General features: G+C 26.1%; 2 protein-coding genes across 2 annotated transcripts; both read left to right on the forward strand.

Annotated features, from left to right (window-relative positions):
• Positions 1-706: 706 nt before the first annotated feature.
• Positions 707-5,899, forward strand: LOC122268278 (uncharacterized). The gene is made up of 3 exons (XM_043045302.3): positions 707-860; positions 3,663-3,754; positions 5,582-5,899. Coding segments are annotated over exons 1-3 (312 nt in total). The 5' UTR covers positions 707-858; the 3' UTR covers positions 5,800-5,899.
• A 3,455-nt stretch (positions 5,900-9,354) lies between these two features.
• LOC107453279 (uncharacterized) lies at positions 9,355-16,410 on the forward strand. The gene is made up of 3 exons (XM_043045301.3): positions 9,355-9,475; positions 11,589-11,680; positions 16,093-16,410. Coding segments are annotated over exons 1-3 (312 nt in total). The 5' UTR covers positions 9,355-9,473; the 3' UTR covers positions 16,311-16,410.
• The last annotated feature ends 602 nt before the right edge of the window (positions 16,411-17,012 follow it).

Below are 17,012 nucleotides of genomic sequence, written 5' to 3' on the forward strand. Positions count from 1 at the left end.
TAGTTTCTTCAAAATTTGTTGAAACGGGTCAAAATAAGAAATGCAATGTTATTTTCTAATTCATACATTTAATACTAATTTCAAGTGTGTCCATAAAATTACTAATACTGAACTTTTAAGTTACCTCTTTCTTCAAAACTTACAAATATTCAAGGTGTTTCGTAATGACCCCCTTTAACAAATATTTTTTGAAAAATTTCAGAACCAATCATTATTGAGGTCGTAGAGAGCGTATGTAAGATACTTCTTACATTTTAAGTCAGAGGAGAAATTCTTTTAATTCCTACTTGAAAGATTAAATAATGCACAATTATTCGCAGTATTTCCACGTGATAGTGATTTATTAAGAAAGATATTTGTGTTTAACTTCTAAATGTAAATAATTTATTGACTTAAAATATTGTGTTTTCTTTTAATTGCAATATTTATTCATGATCGTGATATATTCAAAAAGTCACATTTAATTTCTAGTTGTCATTAATTTAAATTAAAATATTGTTTTATCTTTTAATCAACATATTCACGATAGTGATGTATTCAATTATCACGATAGTGACAGTTTCAAATTTGGTAAAAAAAGAACATAACAAACCGTTTTTTTTTCAGGCGGGCCAATTGGATAATTTGAGGAACCTTTTTTTATCTTGATAATAAGTGATCCTGGTATTGTTCTAAATGCAAAAGATTTCGGTTGCACTTTCACTCCATATTTTATTCATGCAGTCTTATCAAAATTTGTGAAAGATAATTTTTGAGCTGCTTTACTATATAAATCAGACGCCTTGAAAATAAAAATTATTCCGAAATATTTATTTACATTATTGTTTTTCAATTTATAAATATTCAAAGCATTTCATCATGTAAGTATTTATTATTTAATAATATAATTGATTAATTGATATATAAGTGAGTAATTATAATTTAATAACATAACTTGATTTATATATAAATGAGTATTTTCTAAATTCCTTCTTCGAGTTGTAATTTTTTTTAAATTTTAAATAGAGGTTAAAAATTTAATGTTCTTTTTAAAAAATTTATTGCATTTATTTATATATTTTTAAATGACAGGAATTATTTTTCTATAGTTCCAGTATACGAAGTGATCAAAAACAGTTTTTCTCTGTTGAACATTTTTTGTTATTAATAAATTTATTCATAAATAAAATTATTTACTTAAATAAAATTATTTATAAATTGTTTAAAATATTGTAATTAAAGTTATTTTGAAATATTGTACACTTCACTATTTTTTTTTTTTGACATAAGTACCTAAACTGAATAAATTGTTAATGAAAATCATGTCTTTTTAAGTGGTGACATAAAACAATTTCACCAAATATTTATAAGTATTTTTTAAACTTTTTCAATTAACTATTCAAGTTAGATTAATAATTAAATTTATAGTTAGAACTTAATTATAAACATAGATAATATTCCATTAACTCTCTCAAAACTCCATACGCAATTATAAAAAACAAATTTATTCTCAATACTTGATATAGTTCACTATTAAATATTAAAAAAAATAATCTCACAATAAAAACTGTTTAAGACTTTATTTTTCAAAATGTGACAAATCACATAATTTTTCGTGGCGAAAAGATTCTCAAAATTAACGAAATACTGTCCAAGGATTGTTGAATCATCAAAAGTGATAGTTTTATTTCTGATAATGTGTAAAATTTCATTTTCGTTTAACTACAAAAAATCAACTTTATTATTTGCTAACAGTAAATGTGAGACTGTATGAGACTTTACTTTGCAACTGTACGTTATCGATGACGATCAAACTGCGAAGAAAAATAAATGAACTTTTAATATATACAAACAGTAATAAAGAAAAATTTAATTTTAGTTTAATCATAAAAATCTAATAATAATAATACTATTTTATAATTTGCTAATAATAAAAGTGAGACTGTTTAAACTTTCAATTTTGTAACCATTTTATCAACTTTAATTGGCAATACCAAACTGAAAGCAATATTTTGAACAGAAACTTATGTCAGGGACGAAACATATTGTTTAATCACACTGTAGAAAACTTTAGTGAGTAGTTGCCACCATTGATGTAAACTGAAAATTTTTAAAGTGTATGTTGGCGCATTTTTTTTATTTACTTTCTTTTCGTTATAGTTTAATTTATTTATTTAATCATTCTTTGTGAGTTTGTTTACAAACAACACATATTTTCAATTGAATTAGAATGAATTTCATAGCTGCATTGCAAAACTAAGAAACAAGCGAATCGTTGGCAATTTTTTCGCCCTTATTGCTTTCAAACAATTCTGATTTTGACAATTTAATTTAATTTTTTCCACTGTAACAACAGTTCTGTATTTAAAAAAGAGTTTAGTTTACTTCACCAAAACTAAGGGCAACTGTTAGCCAATATTTTGTACAGTGTACACTAGTGGAATTTTTATTATAAAATTGCGGTAAAATAATTGGCAGCAATCTGTCCATCCAATTCCCGGAAAATTTACGATAAAGAATATTTTTTATCTTTACGGTTTTGAAGCAATATTTCAACTGGTATGGTTAAAAAACCATCAGTACAAAACTATATGGGTTTTTGAGCATTTACTACTAGCATGGTTTCAAAATTGTGAAAAAGAAATTCAACTGGACATTGTTTAGCAGCTTTATGGTGCTGCTATATATGAGTGAATGATAATATAATAGTCTAATAGACAAGGGTTAAAAATTGGGAAAAGCAGGACACTTAACTCTTCATGAGCAGGGCATAACTGACATATTGTGATGTCAAAGCGGGGACTCGAACCCCTGATCTGACAATCACGAGATTAACAGATTATCTCTATCGGCTACAGTATGTACGTAGTTGCAAGGAATTACGTGTCTTCATTAAGTGGGCCTAGTTAAAGTCATAAAATTCTGATTGCTTAAGCTGATTAAGTGAAAGCATGGTTTTTCTCACAGGTAATAGTATAAATATCATCTTATATATGGTTATTTAATAATTTGGTTTAAATATGGAAAAATTTCAATAAATATTTAATTAACCATTTTTACGAGATATTTCTAGCCATGTAATAAGAAACAGTAAACCTAGTCTAGCCTAAATACTGCTATGTGCAATGATTTTTTTATATATATATTTATTTTTGGTAACAGTGCTTTAAACACATCATTTGCTCGAGAAAACATTCAATTAAATAAAATAGCTTTAAAAATGTATATTAAACAAGTACAAAAATAAGGAAAGTCAATGAATCTGCAAATAGTGTAATTTCTTTATCTCCTTCCGATATCTTTCATAGATGTTACCAGAGACAGTCAAACAAAAAACAAATATCGTACATCGATATCTATTTGTTTGACAACCTGCTAGCTATATAGGCAAGCTACATATTAATCAATTCCGATAAAAAGTTTAAGAATATTAAATACTCGAATGTGAAAAAGTTTTTCCAGCACAAGCAATAGACTTGTAGTTTTACGAAACTGTTCTTAATAGAGGGTTTTTAAAAATCATTAATGAAAAGTGATTTTCTTTTCTTTTCAATTTTATTTTAAAATTCCTTCTTTGAATAAATTATAAAGACTTGATAACACTTAAAAATTATTTAAAAAAATATTTATAGCTCTTATTTGTTTCCCAAGTATTGTTTTAACTTTTTTGTTTGTTTATATAGGAAGGTACTACTTGTAGTCGTTGGCGTCCTGTGCTTGGCATCGTGGGCTGCTGCAGAGTCCTGTGGCTGGGGATCTTGCCCTGGAGTTGGCAGTGAGTGAAATTTGATATCTTGTAGGGAATCTAAATATTTTTCACCTCGAATTTAGTATTTTTTACAAGTGGAATCCATTTTATTTGTTCTATCAAAATATTTTGAAATTAAAAACTAATAAAAATGTCTTAAAAATATGAGCAATTTTTACTTAATATCAGTACATTTTAGAAATAAAACTAATACACATTGCGATCTGTTTCTTATGAGTTAATAATACACTTTCATCACTTGGAATAATTAAACAATTTATAAATGTGATTAGAACCTGGTTTCATTTTTTCACTTTAATTGAAAGTTGTGGATAAGTTATTAAAGAAACTTACCATTTTTATGTGGACGAATAAAAAAAATTTATTAGTAAAACAAATCTTAATAGTTACTTAATTACATTAAAATATCTGCAAAAAAATTCTAAAAGTATACTTTCAATATTTGAGATAACAAGTTTTGAAAATAGCCCAATCTCTTTTAGCAATTCCACAACGAGAGAAAAAGAATACAGTCACAAAAGAAGATGTTTAAATTTAAATAGATGTTTGAATTAGTTTCGAAAGGGGAGAAGGTTTTCACTGCTTTAGACAAGAATTTTCATGATGACTAAATTTTTTATCTTTCTTGTATTTGAGATTTCACATTACCAGCAAGTCGAAATATATTAAGAATAATGCATAAAAAGAAGTTAGCAGGAGCCTTTGAAGTTGAAACTAAATTTAAAATGGATCCGCTCCGGAAATTACAAGAGCGCAAAAAAGTTCAGAAGCATTTTTGAATTACGGTTTTAATAAGAAGCAATTTTAATTCGATATTTCAATTTTGAAAAATGATGACCGATATTTTTTACTTAGCAAATATTCTCGAATATGGCCTACAAGTTATAGAAATTTTTTTTTCTGAAAAAGGTTGAATTAAGCTGACTTTATTTATAGTAAATTTTATTTTCTTCGAATATTTTTAATTTATCAGGAAGATTAATGTGTTTCGATAATCACATTATTATTTAAACAAATGTTCTAGAATCAAAACATAAAAAAATTTTATGAAATAATTAATATTAAATTTCAGGTTGTTTTTATGTTAAAAACAAACTATTTTGCTCTTTCTTACTCTATGTCATAATAATGGGAATTACTCTAGTATTGTTCTAAAATCTAAAAACAATCAATAGCATATGATTTAAACTAAAAAAAACTAATTTGTTTCAGTAAAAATATTTGTTTAAAACAATAAGACGAAGACTTTACCTTATCAGATATTATTGGTGATACTTTTGAATTAGATATGATTGGTAACTAAAATTGTAACTTAACTATTATAGATTTTAAAAAAAGTTTAGCCATGTTTAAACACTGAATAGCAAATCCGATATTTCAGATTTTTAATTGTATTTTTCAGACAGTGCTTAATTTTTCTAATACCGGAATTTAAGATTTTTAATTTAATCCTTTAAAACAAATACATCATAGTGCAATGTACACAAAAGTTTTTACAACACAAAAGTTGCACAAAAGTTCAGCCATATTTTAACACTGAATAAAAAATTCTGTATTTCTGACTTATAATTGTATTTTTCAGACTGTGGGTAATTTTCCAAATAGCAGAATTTAAGATTTTTTCAAAATAAAAACAGTGAGTCTTCGTAACTACAGTTATTCTAACCTTTTACCTGTGGGAGTTCTCGTAATATCCAGATATGCATCAAATGCGGCAAAAAATCACAATCTGATTATTGTTAAATTACATGCAAATTTTAGTTCGTGGTGCCTTTATTGATGAAAAAATCTTTTATTGAAAAATATTTAATTTATAAATTCTTTCTTCTACAGGATGTTGTTACGGTGATAGTCAGGTCTACAAGTGTGCGCCGTTCGACAATGCTGTGTGTTGTCCTGGTGGAGACTACAGTTGTCCTCCAGGAAAATCTTGCGTCAAAATTCTTTGGTGGTACATTTGCGTAAATGCTATGGCACTTTCCAGCGACGGAAGCTACGATTTTCAAAAGGGTCTCTCGGAAGCGCTGATGAATGCTAAGAGATATGCTTAGGAAATACAAAAGATGTTACTGAAATGTATTTAGAATGTATATAAGATATTTATAAATGTCTAAGAAACGACAAGCAATAAAGGACTTGTTTTCATCCATATGCATGTATTTATGTGAAGTTACTTTACATTTTTTATTACAAAAAAAACCTTTTAAATATTGTATTGAGATATTAAATTAATCCCTTTATATTGAAACTAATTTATTTTCATAAATTAATCTCTTATATTAAAATCATTGGGACCACCTTTTTTTGTATGTCAAGTAAAGTTATTAAGAAGCAATTAGGAATTTAAAGTTGCGAAGGACTAATAAAATGATCAGGGATTATGATGGAATAATAAAATAGCTTTTGGTAATTTGTTTGTATAACTTTTAAACTTGTGGGGAAAAATATCATCAGGACAACTCTTGGAGTCATAAAATAATAAGTAAAATATTTTCTTGAATCAGCATTATGTTGCCCTTTATTGGTAGTGTTCAAAAATATTTAAATAAAAAAAAATAATAAGTTGCCTGAAGCAGTAAACATTACAGTTTTAGCATTTTCATTCTTTTTACCAACATGTAGTATCAATAAATTTTTTATATTATTAGCTTTATTAAAATAAAAGATGCAAAAAACATCTTCTCTATTACCATGTATGGAAAAATTTTAAGCCTTTGTTAAATCTACCATTTCATATTACAAGTTGATATAAAAAGAATATTTCATAACTTTTATAATAGTCAAGTTTATACTATAAATCGCTAAACTTGCTCTAATTCAAAGTATATAATATATAGAAAGTATATCGAAATAAAGTAAAAAGTATAGAGCATATAGTATAAAGTGTATAGAAATAAAGCTTAATAAATGGTCGCTAACAAAATGGAAAATGTAGCAGAAGGAAGAGCTGTTAGTGGAACTAAATTTTAAATGCTCTTTTATTTCAAATAATAAAATTCGTGTCATACGAATATTGAGGCAAGTTGAATATTGATGAATATTGAATAATATTAATGTGAAATGTATACTTAAAAGTCAATTAATTAACGTTCAAAAAAATTCTTTATTTTAACACTATCTAACATTCAGCTTTAAAAAATTTTTAAACTAAAATATGATGGAAATTTTTTAATTCATTTTCTTATATTATTACTTATTTTTTAAATTTTAATTTATAATATTTTAATTTATTATTTTTTTTTACTAACAGAGTATTAACAGATGTTATTAACAGGGGATACAAAAAATGAAGCATCCTTAGTTTTGTTAAAGCCTTAATTTTTAGAATGCAGCAAATATAATGAAAATTTTTAAAATAGCCACCTAACCAAAAAATAGTAAATTGAGGGAGACAGGAGACACAGTTTCGCCAACTCAACAGAAATAATTTTAAAATCAGAGTGGAAAAAATTCTGGGGCAACGCTAAACTGTTTGATTTTCACTCAAAAGTAATTTTAAAACTATCTCTCTATATATCGCTGCTATATATTACATACAAAGCATTTTTCACAACTAGATAAATTAAAATTGTTTTCAAATAACAGTTGATTTAATTGGAGTTAAATACCAGGCAAAGAAGTCCGGTAATAGCAATTTGTTTGCATCTGACGTATTAAAATGGTATTACCCAAGCAATATTTTTAAAATACAAATTTCAATGTATATGCAATACATTTACTTAAAACACATAGTTCACTATGTTGAATGTGTAAAAAATTCTCTTTGAAATATTAATTTAGCAATTAAGATTATTTAAAGTCAAGGGACTTCAAATGTACAAGCTTTTTGAAACTACCCCATATAAATTTAGGAACATAAATTTAAAATAAATAAATGCATTTATGTAATAAAATTATAAACATGGCAGTATAAATCTGTATTGTAGTGTGTTTGTATTCATAAGTCATGCCGATATATAAGCCTAACTTATGTTCATTAAGTAAAACTTAAATTAAGACATCATATTACATTTCAAAATGTGAGCGAAAATCCATTGAGCATTACTTTTACTTGGTAAACAAAATAAAATACAATTTCTTATAATATTTGTCCATAAACAAAGTTGTATATAAATTCTACATAAATAATACATCAATATATGCTGGGAAAGTAAATGACTTAAACTCAAATTAAAACATTTATTGCATTTTAAATGTGAGTGAGATTCCATTAATCACTACTTGATAGATAAAATAATGTACTGTTATTGACAATATTTATTTATAATCATAATCTATATACATATTTCTCTTACACGGCAACAAAAAAAGCCTCATTACAACTCCCCGAATGGCAATGCAAGAAAATCGACCAATAATTGTAGCTAAAAATGTCACATGCCAAATCTTGCTGAGGTGGCTCAACACATAGCGCTTTTAAAAACGGAAACTGAAATAACCAGAGAGAGCATCAGCAGGTTTTTCATATCATCTGCTGCAATTTCATACTATTAAGCTAGGCAGAAGTGAGTAGTCTTTGTCGATAGATCTCTATTTTAGTATTTTGTCAAAAGCGCTTTTTTTCACGAATTTATATAGACTAAACCAGTTTTTAGTCATGGACAACTTTATGTTGGCCTCTCTAGGGTTAGATCATTTGATAGCCTAACAGCGATAGCTCTAAGTCCAGAAATTTATAATTGTGTGTTTAAGGAAGTTCTTAGTCTTTAATAGTAATTATTTTTTTGTTATTAACAAAGCCCTTAATCTTTCTCAGTATTTGTTCGCATTTAGTATTTATTGCAAATTAATGTTCAGTTTCTGCAAGTATTTCTTTTGTATGTCAAACTTCTAAGACTAATACTTATGTTTTTAACAAAGTTGTGAATCGTTCATGGTTATTATTTTTTAAAAACACAATGTTTTGTTTATGCCGGTTTTCCCTTGCAATTCACTTATTTCAATTTTTAATAGACTTAATTATAGCCAAAATCTTAAACTTTTTAAAGAGATATTAGTTTCAGAAATTTTATCTTAAGATGTCATACTATAGCACATTTCTAATAGGTTTAACGAATTACATGTCATCTATTTGAATTCAAATTTATTTTAATGACTTAGTATTTACTAAAAAGATGTTGTTGTTTTTTTAAAAAAAAGTTGTTATTTTATTTATTTATTCATTTTTTTGAAGAAGAAGGTAAAAACACATGATTCTTGAACGATCCGGATAATTGGATAATTGGATCCGGATAAAACGGGAGTTCCGATAATAAGCGCTCTACTATATATTTATACATTTAATTAGGTTATCTTTAAAACAGCAGGCTGATTCATTCTACCTATTATCTAATACTCAGGAAACAAAATATTCCTAAAAACAATTATTTTGATTCAATAAGGAATTTAGCTGGTAAGCGGCACACTCGGTAAAAAAATACAATAAATCAATATTTCAGATAGACCAATAGGATTATTTCAGGATCCCTTCTTTCTTATCTTCTTTTAAAAGATCCCAGTATTGTTATTTTGACTACTTGATCAACATTTTTTTTTCTTAATGATACAAAAGAATTTGGTTTCACTTCCACTGTATACTTTATTCATGCAGTCTTATCAATTGTTGTCAAAGATAATTTTAGAGTTGTTTTACTATATAAATCAGATGCTTTCGAAATAAAAATTATTCCGAAATACTTATTTATACTATTGTTCTGTAACTTGAAAATATCCGAAGCACTTCATCATGTAAGTATTTATTATTAAATTACATAAATAATTAAGTGATATAATACTAATAATTGTTTCATTAAATTTTCACTGTTACGGTTTATATATAGTCTATATACAGTTTATATATAGCTTAAAAATTCATTTCTTAGTACAAGTATTATTTCGATTTACACTTTATCATGTAAAAGTTAAATATTATAACTAAATCATTGACCTATAAATGTAAATTTTTTAAATTTATCTCATTGTTTATATTTTTAAATGGAGCTTAAAAAATTTTCTGTTTTGTTAGTTAGATTATTATATTTATTTAATTATTTGTTTATAATTATAACTATTAAATTTATTTGAAATTATTGTTTTCATTTATACTTCCCGATGCAATAATTAATTATTTAATATTATAAATAATAAATTGATCTAAAACTGTAAATTTTATCTATTATTTCATGAAGTCCTTACTGTTTATAATAAATAGAAGTTAAAAAATTACTGTTTTGTATGTAAAATTATTATATTTATTTATATTTTGAAATAACAGATATTGTTTTTAAATTTTCCTTAATGTGCATTGGTAATTAAAAAAAGTTTACATTATAACATTTTTTGTACCGAAGGTTCGTAATGTGAATTAAATAATGTTGGTAGTAAATAAAATTATTTACTTATATAAAGCTATTAATAAAACTATTGAAACCTTCAACGAATTTCTACGCATAACTGAATGAAATTGTTAATAAAATCTACGTCTCTTTAAGCTTTTTAAGTGTTGAAATAAAATAAATTCGCCGAAAATTTATAAATGTTGTTTTTAATTTTCGCAACTAACTATTTAATTCAACTAAATTATTATATTTGCAGCTAAATATTGTTAAACGACAAAAAATTTATGATGTTATTTGTTAAAGCTAAAAGTGATACTGTTTGTATAACTATTGTTTATAACTTATTTTTATAACAGCTTTATCAAAGTTTAATAGCAACAACAAATAAACTAAGAAGATGAAAAATTATAAATTTAATACTTATAATGTATTGTTGAATGATAAGGATTTAATGATTTTATCTTCCAACAATAAAAGTGAGAAAAATTTTACATTTGTTAATAGATACAAGGCAAACTTTTAGTATTTTTAAATGATAACTAAGCACATTGTTTCCTAACGATTAAAATACGACTACTTGAAATTTCAATTTCGTAAATGCTTTATCTATGTTTCCTGTATATAATATTTAAACTTTGAAGATAAAATTTAAATTTTTGTATTGTTAAAGGATAAAAATATAAAATCATTTGATAAAATTAAAAATGAGGCAGATCGAAAATTCGTTTTTGAAAATTTGTCATCAATATTCATTAACAATGATAATTAAACTATTACTACGAATAATGAAACATTAAATACTAAAATTCCATAAAAATATTTCATTTGAATAAATAAAAAATAACTATATTACTTGTTAACAGTAAAAGTGAGACACTTTCTATTTTATATTGTACATTATCAATAACAATTAAACTGTGAAATAAAATAATTAAATGTTCAATACATTTGAATGAAGATAAGGAAAAGTTTCATTTTTGTATAAAGATACAAATTTAGTGACATAATTCACAAAGAAAGAAAATGAAATTGTTTAAGCCTTCATTTTTTAAACTGTTTCATCACTTTATATGCAAAAACAAAGTAAAACAACAAGACAATGACAATAACAATAACAACAAATTATAAACAACAATTTGGACAACAACTGCCTTAAGAGTCGAAATATAGAAACTGTAAACAAATCCTGAAAACTCCTACTTGCAATGATATATCTAAAAAGATGCATTTGTTTAATGAAATTGGATAACATTTTGAAAAATTTAAATCTCACAAATGTGAAAAAGTGTTTTTAGGAAAACGATTGTCTTGTAGTTTTAGAAAAATGTTCTCAAATGTGAGATTCGAAAATTAAAAGTTAAAATGCTTCTTTGTCCTTTCCTTCTCTTTTCAAATTGCATACAACGAGTAAATTTTAATTAGTCGATATCACTTTGAAAAACCTTTTAAAAATTATTCATACTTATTTCTTGCTTGTTAGTCAAGTATCATTTAAGCTGCTTTGTTTGTTCACGGTTATGTAGGAAGGTACTACTTGCTGTCGTTGGCGTCCTATGCTTGGCATCATTGGCTGCTGCTGAGACGTGTGGCTGGGGATCTTACCCTGGAGTTGGCAGTAAGTAAAATTTTATATCTTGTAGGGAATCTAAATCATTTTAATGTGTTTTCACCATGCATTTCGCATTTTTTTAAGTAGAATTAATTTTACTAGCTCCATAAAAATATTTTAAAAAACGTGTTGAATAATGTTTATAAAAATGTCATAAAATATTAGCAATTTTAGTTAAATATTGATAGAAATTTATAAAAAAAAACATTAAAGGTCATGCATATTGTTAAACATTTAAAATAATTGAATCTGAATTAAAAAAATTTCAAGTGTTGAAAGAGACATTTTTATTTAAAAAGTTAACGAAAATTTTGTTTGGAAATTTCAATTTGTTCAAAAGTTGCTACGAATTAAATAATATTTCGGAATTTTTCCCGTTTTTTTTTTGCTTTAAATATAAACTATTTATCCAGTATAAAAAGTATACATGTTGATAGACATGAAATTTTTAATTATGAAAAAAAAACTTAATGAAGAGCGATAGAAATTTTTTTCCTAACTGAATTGTTATTAGTCTAGTCAACGAGTAAAATTACTTCGCATTTATATCTTCTTACTTTGTCACACAATTAGTATTCCTTAAATGAAATTTTTTATTCAAGTACAGATGATTTTTTTATGTCTAGGTAATTGGATTATTCGTTAAGATTAACATTTTTATAAAATATCCTTACATAAAACTACAATAATTGTATATTTCGTTTAATTGTATTTTTAATATTTTTGTCGAAATTATTGCTATTTAAGGAATAAACCAATAATAAATGAAAAGGAATTTAGGAAGGTGGCGAAGCGAGCCAGGGGGAAGTCACCTAGTCATTAGTCTAAGCAGTTTTAATTTAACAGTTAAAACATTTTAATTTTAACAGTTTTAAATTTGTAGTGTATGTGCGCATGTATACGCAAAAGTACCTTTCTAAAAATATACTTTTAATAATTTAGATCAAGTTTCGAAAATAGTCTAATCTTTTTTACCAGTTTCACACGAAAAGAAAAACTCTCATTCATGCAAATATTTAAATTTAAGTAAATGTTCTAATAGTTTAGAAAAGGAATAAAGTCTTTCAGGTTTTGAAAAAGATTTTTATGTTAACTAAATTTTTGATTTATTGTACTCGAGATGTTATATTAGTAGTAAATATATATGAATATTACGAATAATGCATGAATATCAGTTTTCAGGAGAGCTTGAAATTATCGCCAAATTTTAAATGCATTCAGAGCTTTAAAAGTGTTTCAAAAGCATTTTACTATATAGTTTTCATACGAATAAATCTTAATTCGTTATTTTGATTTTAAAAAAATGGCAAACAAACTTTTTTTTAAAAATTTAATCTCCAAATATCCGAGAATATTCATATAAATTGTAAGGACTTAATTTAACTTAAAAAAGTTTAATTGTGCTTAATTGTCATACAGCAATCTAGTTTTTTCATTCCCAGCATTTATTATTTTAAAGAAGGAATCATTTTATTGTTTAACCTCGTAAACAATTAAAAATTCTTCTAGAACAAAAATTTCCAACTTAAAAACATTTTAAAAACTTTTTAAAATTACTCTTAAAAAATTCAAATTAATTTTCAAGTTATTTTGATTAAAATATAAGATCTCTATATGGTAAAAAAAACTAACAAAACTTAAAGTTGCGGCAATTAGAATGTTATTGTTTAAAAATCAAAATACAATAGTACTTAATTTTTTAAGCTAAAAAAATCTTTTATAACTGAAAAATCATTTCGTTTCAAAAAAATATTTCCTAAAAAAGAAGGACGAAAACTTTCACGCCATTAGTATCGGATATTGAATGTAACTGAAAATATATTTTCACTAAATATTTATAGATTAAAGAAGTTCAATTATATTGAAAGGGGTCTCCTATGAGGTGACAAAGTTTCGAATTGCTGGCGATACGAATTTCGCAACCAGCTCACACCGACCACAATGCTGATATAAGATATTCTCAGTGACAGATGGATCAAAAGTTTTAATTTCCTTGCCATTGAGCTAACCCTGGGAGGCTTTCGTGGTTTTCTTCTCTGTGTAACACAAATACAGGTTGGTTCTATCAACAAGTTCATCAGGAGGGCTAGTTTGTCCCAATGCTTGATCCTGGAATTCCCTTGCCCTCTGTGTTCCCCCTTATCTTTCCTTGTGTGGATTCGGTTCAAAATTGCAAAGTTACGGAGTTAAACCTTGATAGGTGTAAACAAAGAATCGGGACGGCTGTTCAACGTTGGATATAAAGTAAAATAAAATCGTATTGAAACATTGAGTAACAAATTGCATAATTCCGATTTTTAATTGTATTTTTCAAACTGTACTTCATCTTCTGTTCTTATTGTTCTTCTCTTAACATTATTTAAGTTAACAAATTAAAAAATTTAATTTAGCCCTTAATTTGGACACAATATTATAGTGCAACGTGCTTTTTATATAGTGCATATTTCTATTTTCTTGTACATAAAATGATTTTGAGATCAAAACTTTCTACACTTTTTTCAAATCAAAACTGAAAAAAAAAATTAGGTTTGATAATTTTTCTAATGTATTTATGAAAAATGATCAATATATAGATATTAAAGCTATTTTAAGTTAAATATATTTAGGAAAAATGAGTTAGCTTCACATTTTATATGATGTAAAATTTGATTAGACCAAAAATATTCTTATTCCCCTGTTTATATTTTTTAAATGATGCAACTGATACCACAAATTGCAATTGACATAAATATTCTTCTTAATTTACTGAAAAAGAAGTGAAAAACTGGAGTTTATTTAACTCCAGCTTTTTCCCTAAATGGAACGGTAAATAATTCTCAAAGGGAAAAGCACTGCAGGTTGAAAAAAATTGCCTAATTTAATTAGATTTTTTTCATGTTGTTTTGATAGGGAAACTTTTGAATTAGCTTCAAAATTTTGCAGAACTTCAATTTACTTATTATTGCTATCAACTATTTTTATCCCAAATAAAGAATATTTGTGTATAATATAAATATTTAAAAACTGTTGACAAATTTCTGCCAGTTTTTCTTTAACCCCTTAACGATCGGTTAATTTTCAAGAAAACGGTCATAAAAGTTCTATTTTGCCAAATACACATATTTGATTAGTGCTAGTATCTTAGTTTAAAATTAACTAACTATTTACAATTACTTTAAAAATATCCTGGTACTGCTATATGGTGTGTAAAATGATAAATAAAATGCTTTCCTGGCAAAAGAAATGAATTACTTTTATTCTTATCTTTGTAGAACTACTGAACACTCCAGCCCGTCAATATCACGGGAGCGAGAATTAGCGAGCGAAAACTCACCCTGTCATTTTCACGGGAGCGAGATTTAGGACTAAATAATGAATGTTAACAATTATATTTTATCTCAAAAAAAGTACTCATTTAAAATAAAAATGCTAAAAACCGACATCAAGTGTGGTGGTTACAGAATACCTTGAATAAGGAAACGCAGGTAGATATTGAATAAGGAATGCATGTATAATATAGAATTTACTCTTAGAATGCCGCAAAGATCCCTTACCATTTACTGCGAAGATGTTTTACTAATGTGATAGATCTAGTACATAACCGTTAGAATTCGTATTTTGCGGATATCATGAGAAATCTTCCCACATGAATATCTAAAGTTTTCCGCAGGCATGGGAACACGAGTAAAAGTATTTTTAAGGGAGGAGAATCGAAGAAATGACATGACTCTCTCAATCTATATCAAGACAATGCGAAGCGGCTAAGGCTGTTTTTAAAAGGCTTTATCGTCACTTTTTTCAAATAATATGCTATTTTCACAACTGTGCTGAGAGCTTACAACGGTAATTCACGATTGTTAGGTCAAGTTTAGCCTGTCTTTAACCAGCACTCTCTGTGCTGATTCTTAAAATGGCACAAAACGCCAATATGAAGAAAAAATCAAGTTTTCTGAAAATCTAAAACTATTGTGATCAAATTTTTTAATATTTAAATATTTGCTCTAACTCTGCCTCATAAAGGCTCAAAGAACTTTTTTTTTAAAATAATTAAAATTAAACATTTGCTTTTTTTTATCTAGGTTATTAAATTATTAATTTTTATCTACGTGAAAAAATTTCACCAAATTGGGGATTTCTAAAAATTTTAATAGCTTTTATAAATTATATTCGCCTTAAATAATTATTTGTGCGTTTTAAAGGACACATTATTCTTTAAAGCAAAATGGAACTCATAGTTTAAACTTAGATCTTTACCTCAAGTGTGAGACAATTAAGCTGTGGCTTTTTCATTTTTCTTGGCTGAAGATTTTCGAAGAATACTATTAAACGCACTTCCCTAATCAATGTGAGACTTCAAGTATGCCCTACCCTTATTGATGAAAAGCGCAAATGATATTTTCTTGAATAATATTTAATTTTTTCATACTTTTTTTCTACAGGATGTTGTTACGGTGATAGTCAGGTCTACAAGTGCGCTCCGTTCGACAATGCTGTGTGTTGTCCTGGTGGAGACTACAGTTGTCCTCCAGGAAAATCTTGCGTCAAAATTCTTTGGTGGTACATTTGCGTAAATGCTATGGCACTCTCCAGCGACGGAAGCTACGATTTTCAAAAGGGTCTCTCGGAAGCGCTGATGAATGCTAAGAGATATGCTTAGGAAATACAAAAGATGTTACTGAAATGTATTTAGAATGTATATAAGATATTTATAAATGTCTAAGAAACGACAAGCAATAAAGGACTTGTTTTCATCCATATGCATGTATTTATGTGAAGTTACTTTACATTTTTTATTACAAAAAAAACCTTTTAAATATTGTATTGAGATATTAAATTAATCCCTTTATATTGAAACTAATTTATTTTCATAAATTAATCTCTTATATTAAAATCATTGGGACCACCTTTTTTTGTATGTCAAGTAAAGTTATTAAGAAGCAATTAGGAATTTAAAGTTGCGAAGGACTAATAAAATGATCAGGGATTATGATGGAATAATAAAATAGCTTTTGGTAATTTGTTTGAGTAACTTTTAAACTTGTGGGGAAAAATATCATCAGGACAACTCTTGGAGTCATAAAATAATAAGTAAAATATTTTCTTGAATCAGCATTATGTTGCCCTTTATTGGTAGTGTTCAAAAATATTTAAATAAAAAAAAATAATAAGTTGCCTGAAGCAGTAAACATTACAGTTTTAGCATTTTCATTCTTTTTACCAACATGTAGTATCAATAAATTTTTTATATTATTAGCTTTATTAAAATAAAAGATGCAAAAAACATCTTCTCTATTACCATGTATGGAAAAATTTTAAGCCTTTGTTAAATCTACCATTTCATATTACAAGTTGATATAAA

Source organism: Parasteatoda tepidariorum, chromosome 8 (genome assembly GCF_982258835.1).
Source record: "Parasteatoda tepidariorum strain Cologne lab strain chromosome 8, Ptep-v5.0, whole genome shotgun sequence".
In the NCBI taxonomy this organism is placed as follows: domain Eukaryota; kingdom Metazoa; phylum Arthropoda; class Arachnida; order Araneae; family Theridiidae; genus Parasteatoda; species Parasteatoda tepidariorum.

Excerpts from the sequence above, each read along its gene's own strand:
- LOC122268278 (XM_043045302.3), top strand. Across the intron at positions 3,755-5,581 it reads ATCTTGCCCTGGAGTTGGCA|GATGTTGTTACGGTGATAGT; the intron begins GTGAGTGAAATT and ends TTTCTTCTACAG.
- LOC107453279 (XM_043045301.3), top strand. Across the intron at positions 11,681-16,092 it reads ATCTTACCCTGGAGTTGGCA|GATGTTGTTACGGTGATAGT; the intron begins GTAAGTAAAATT and ends TTTTTTCTACAG.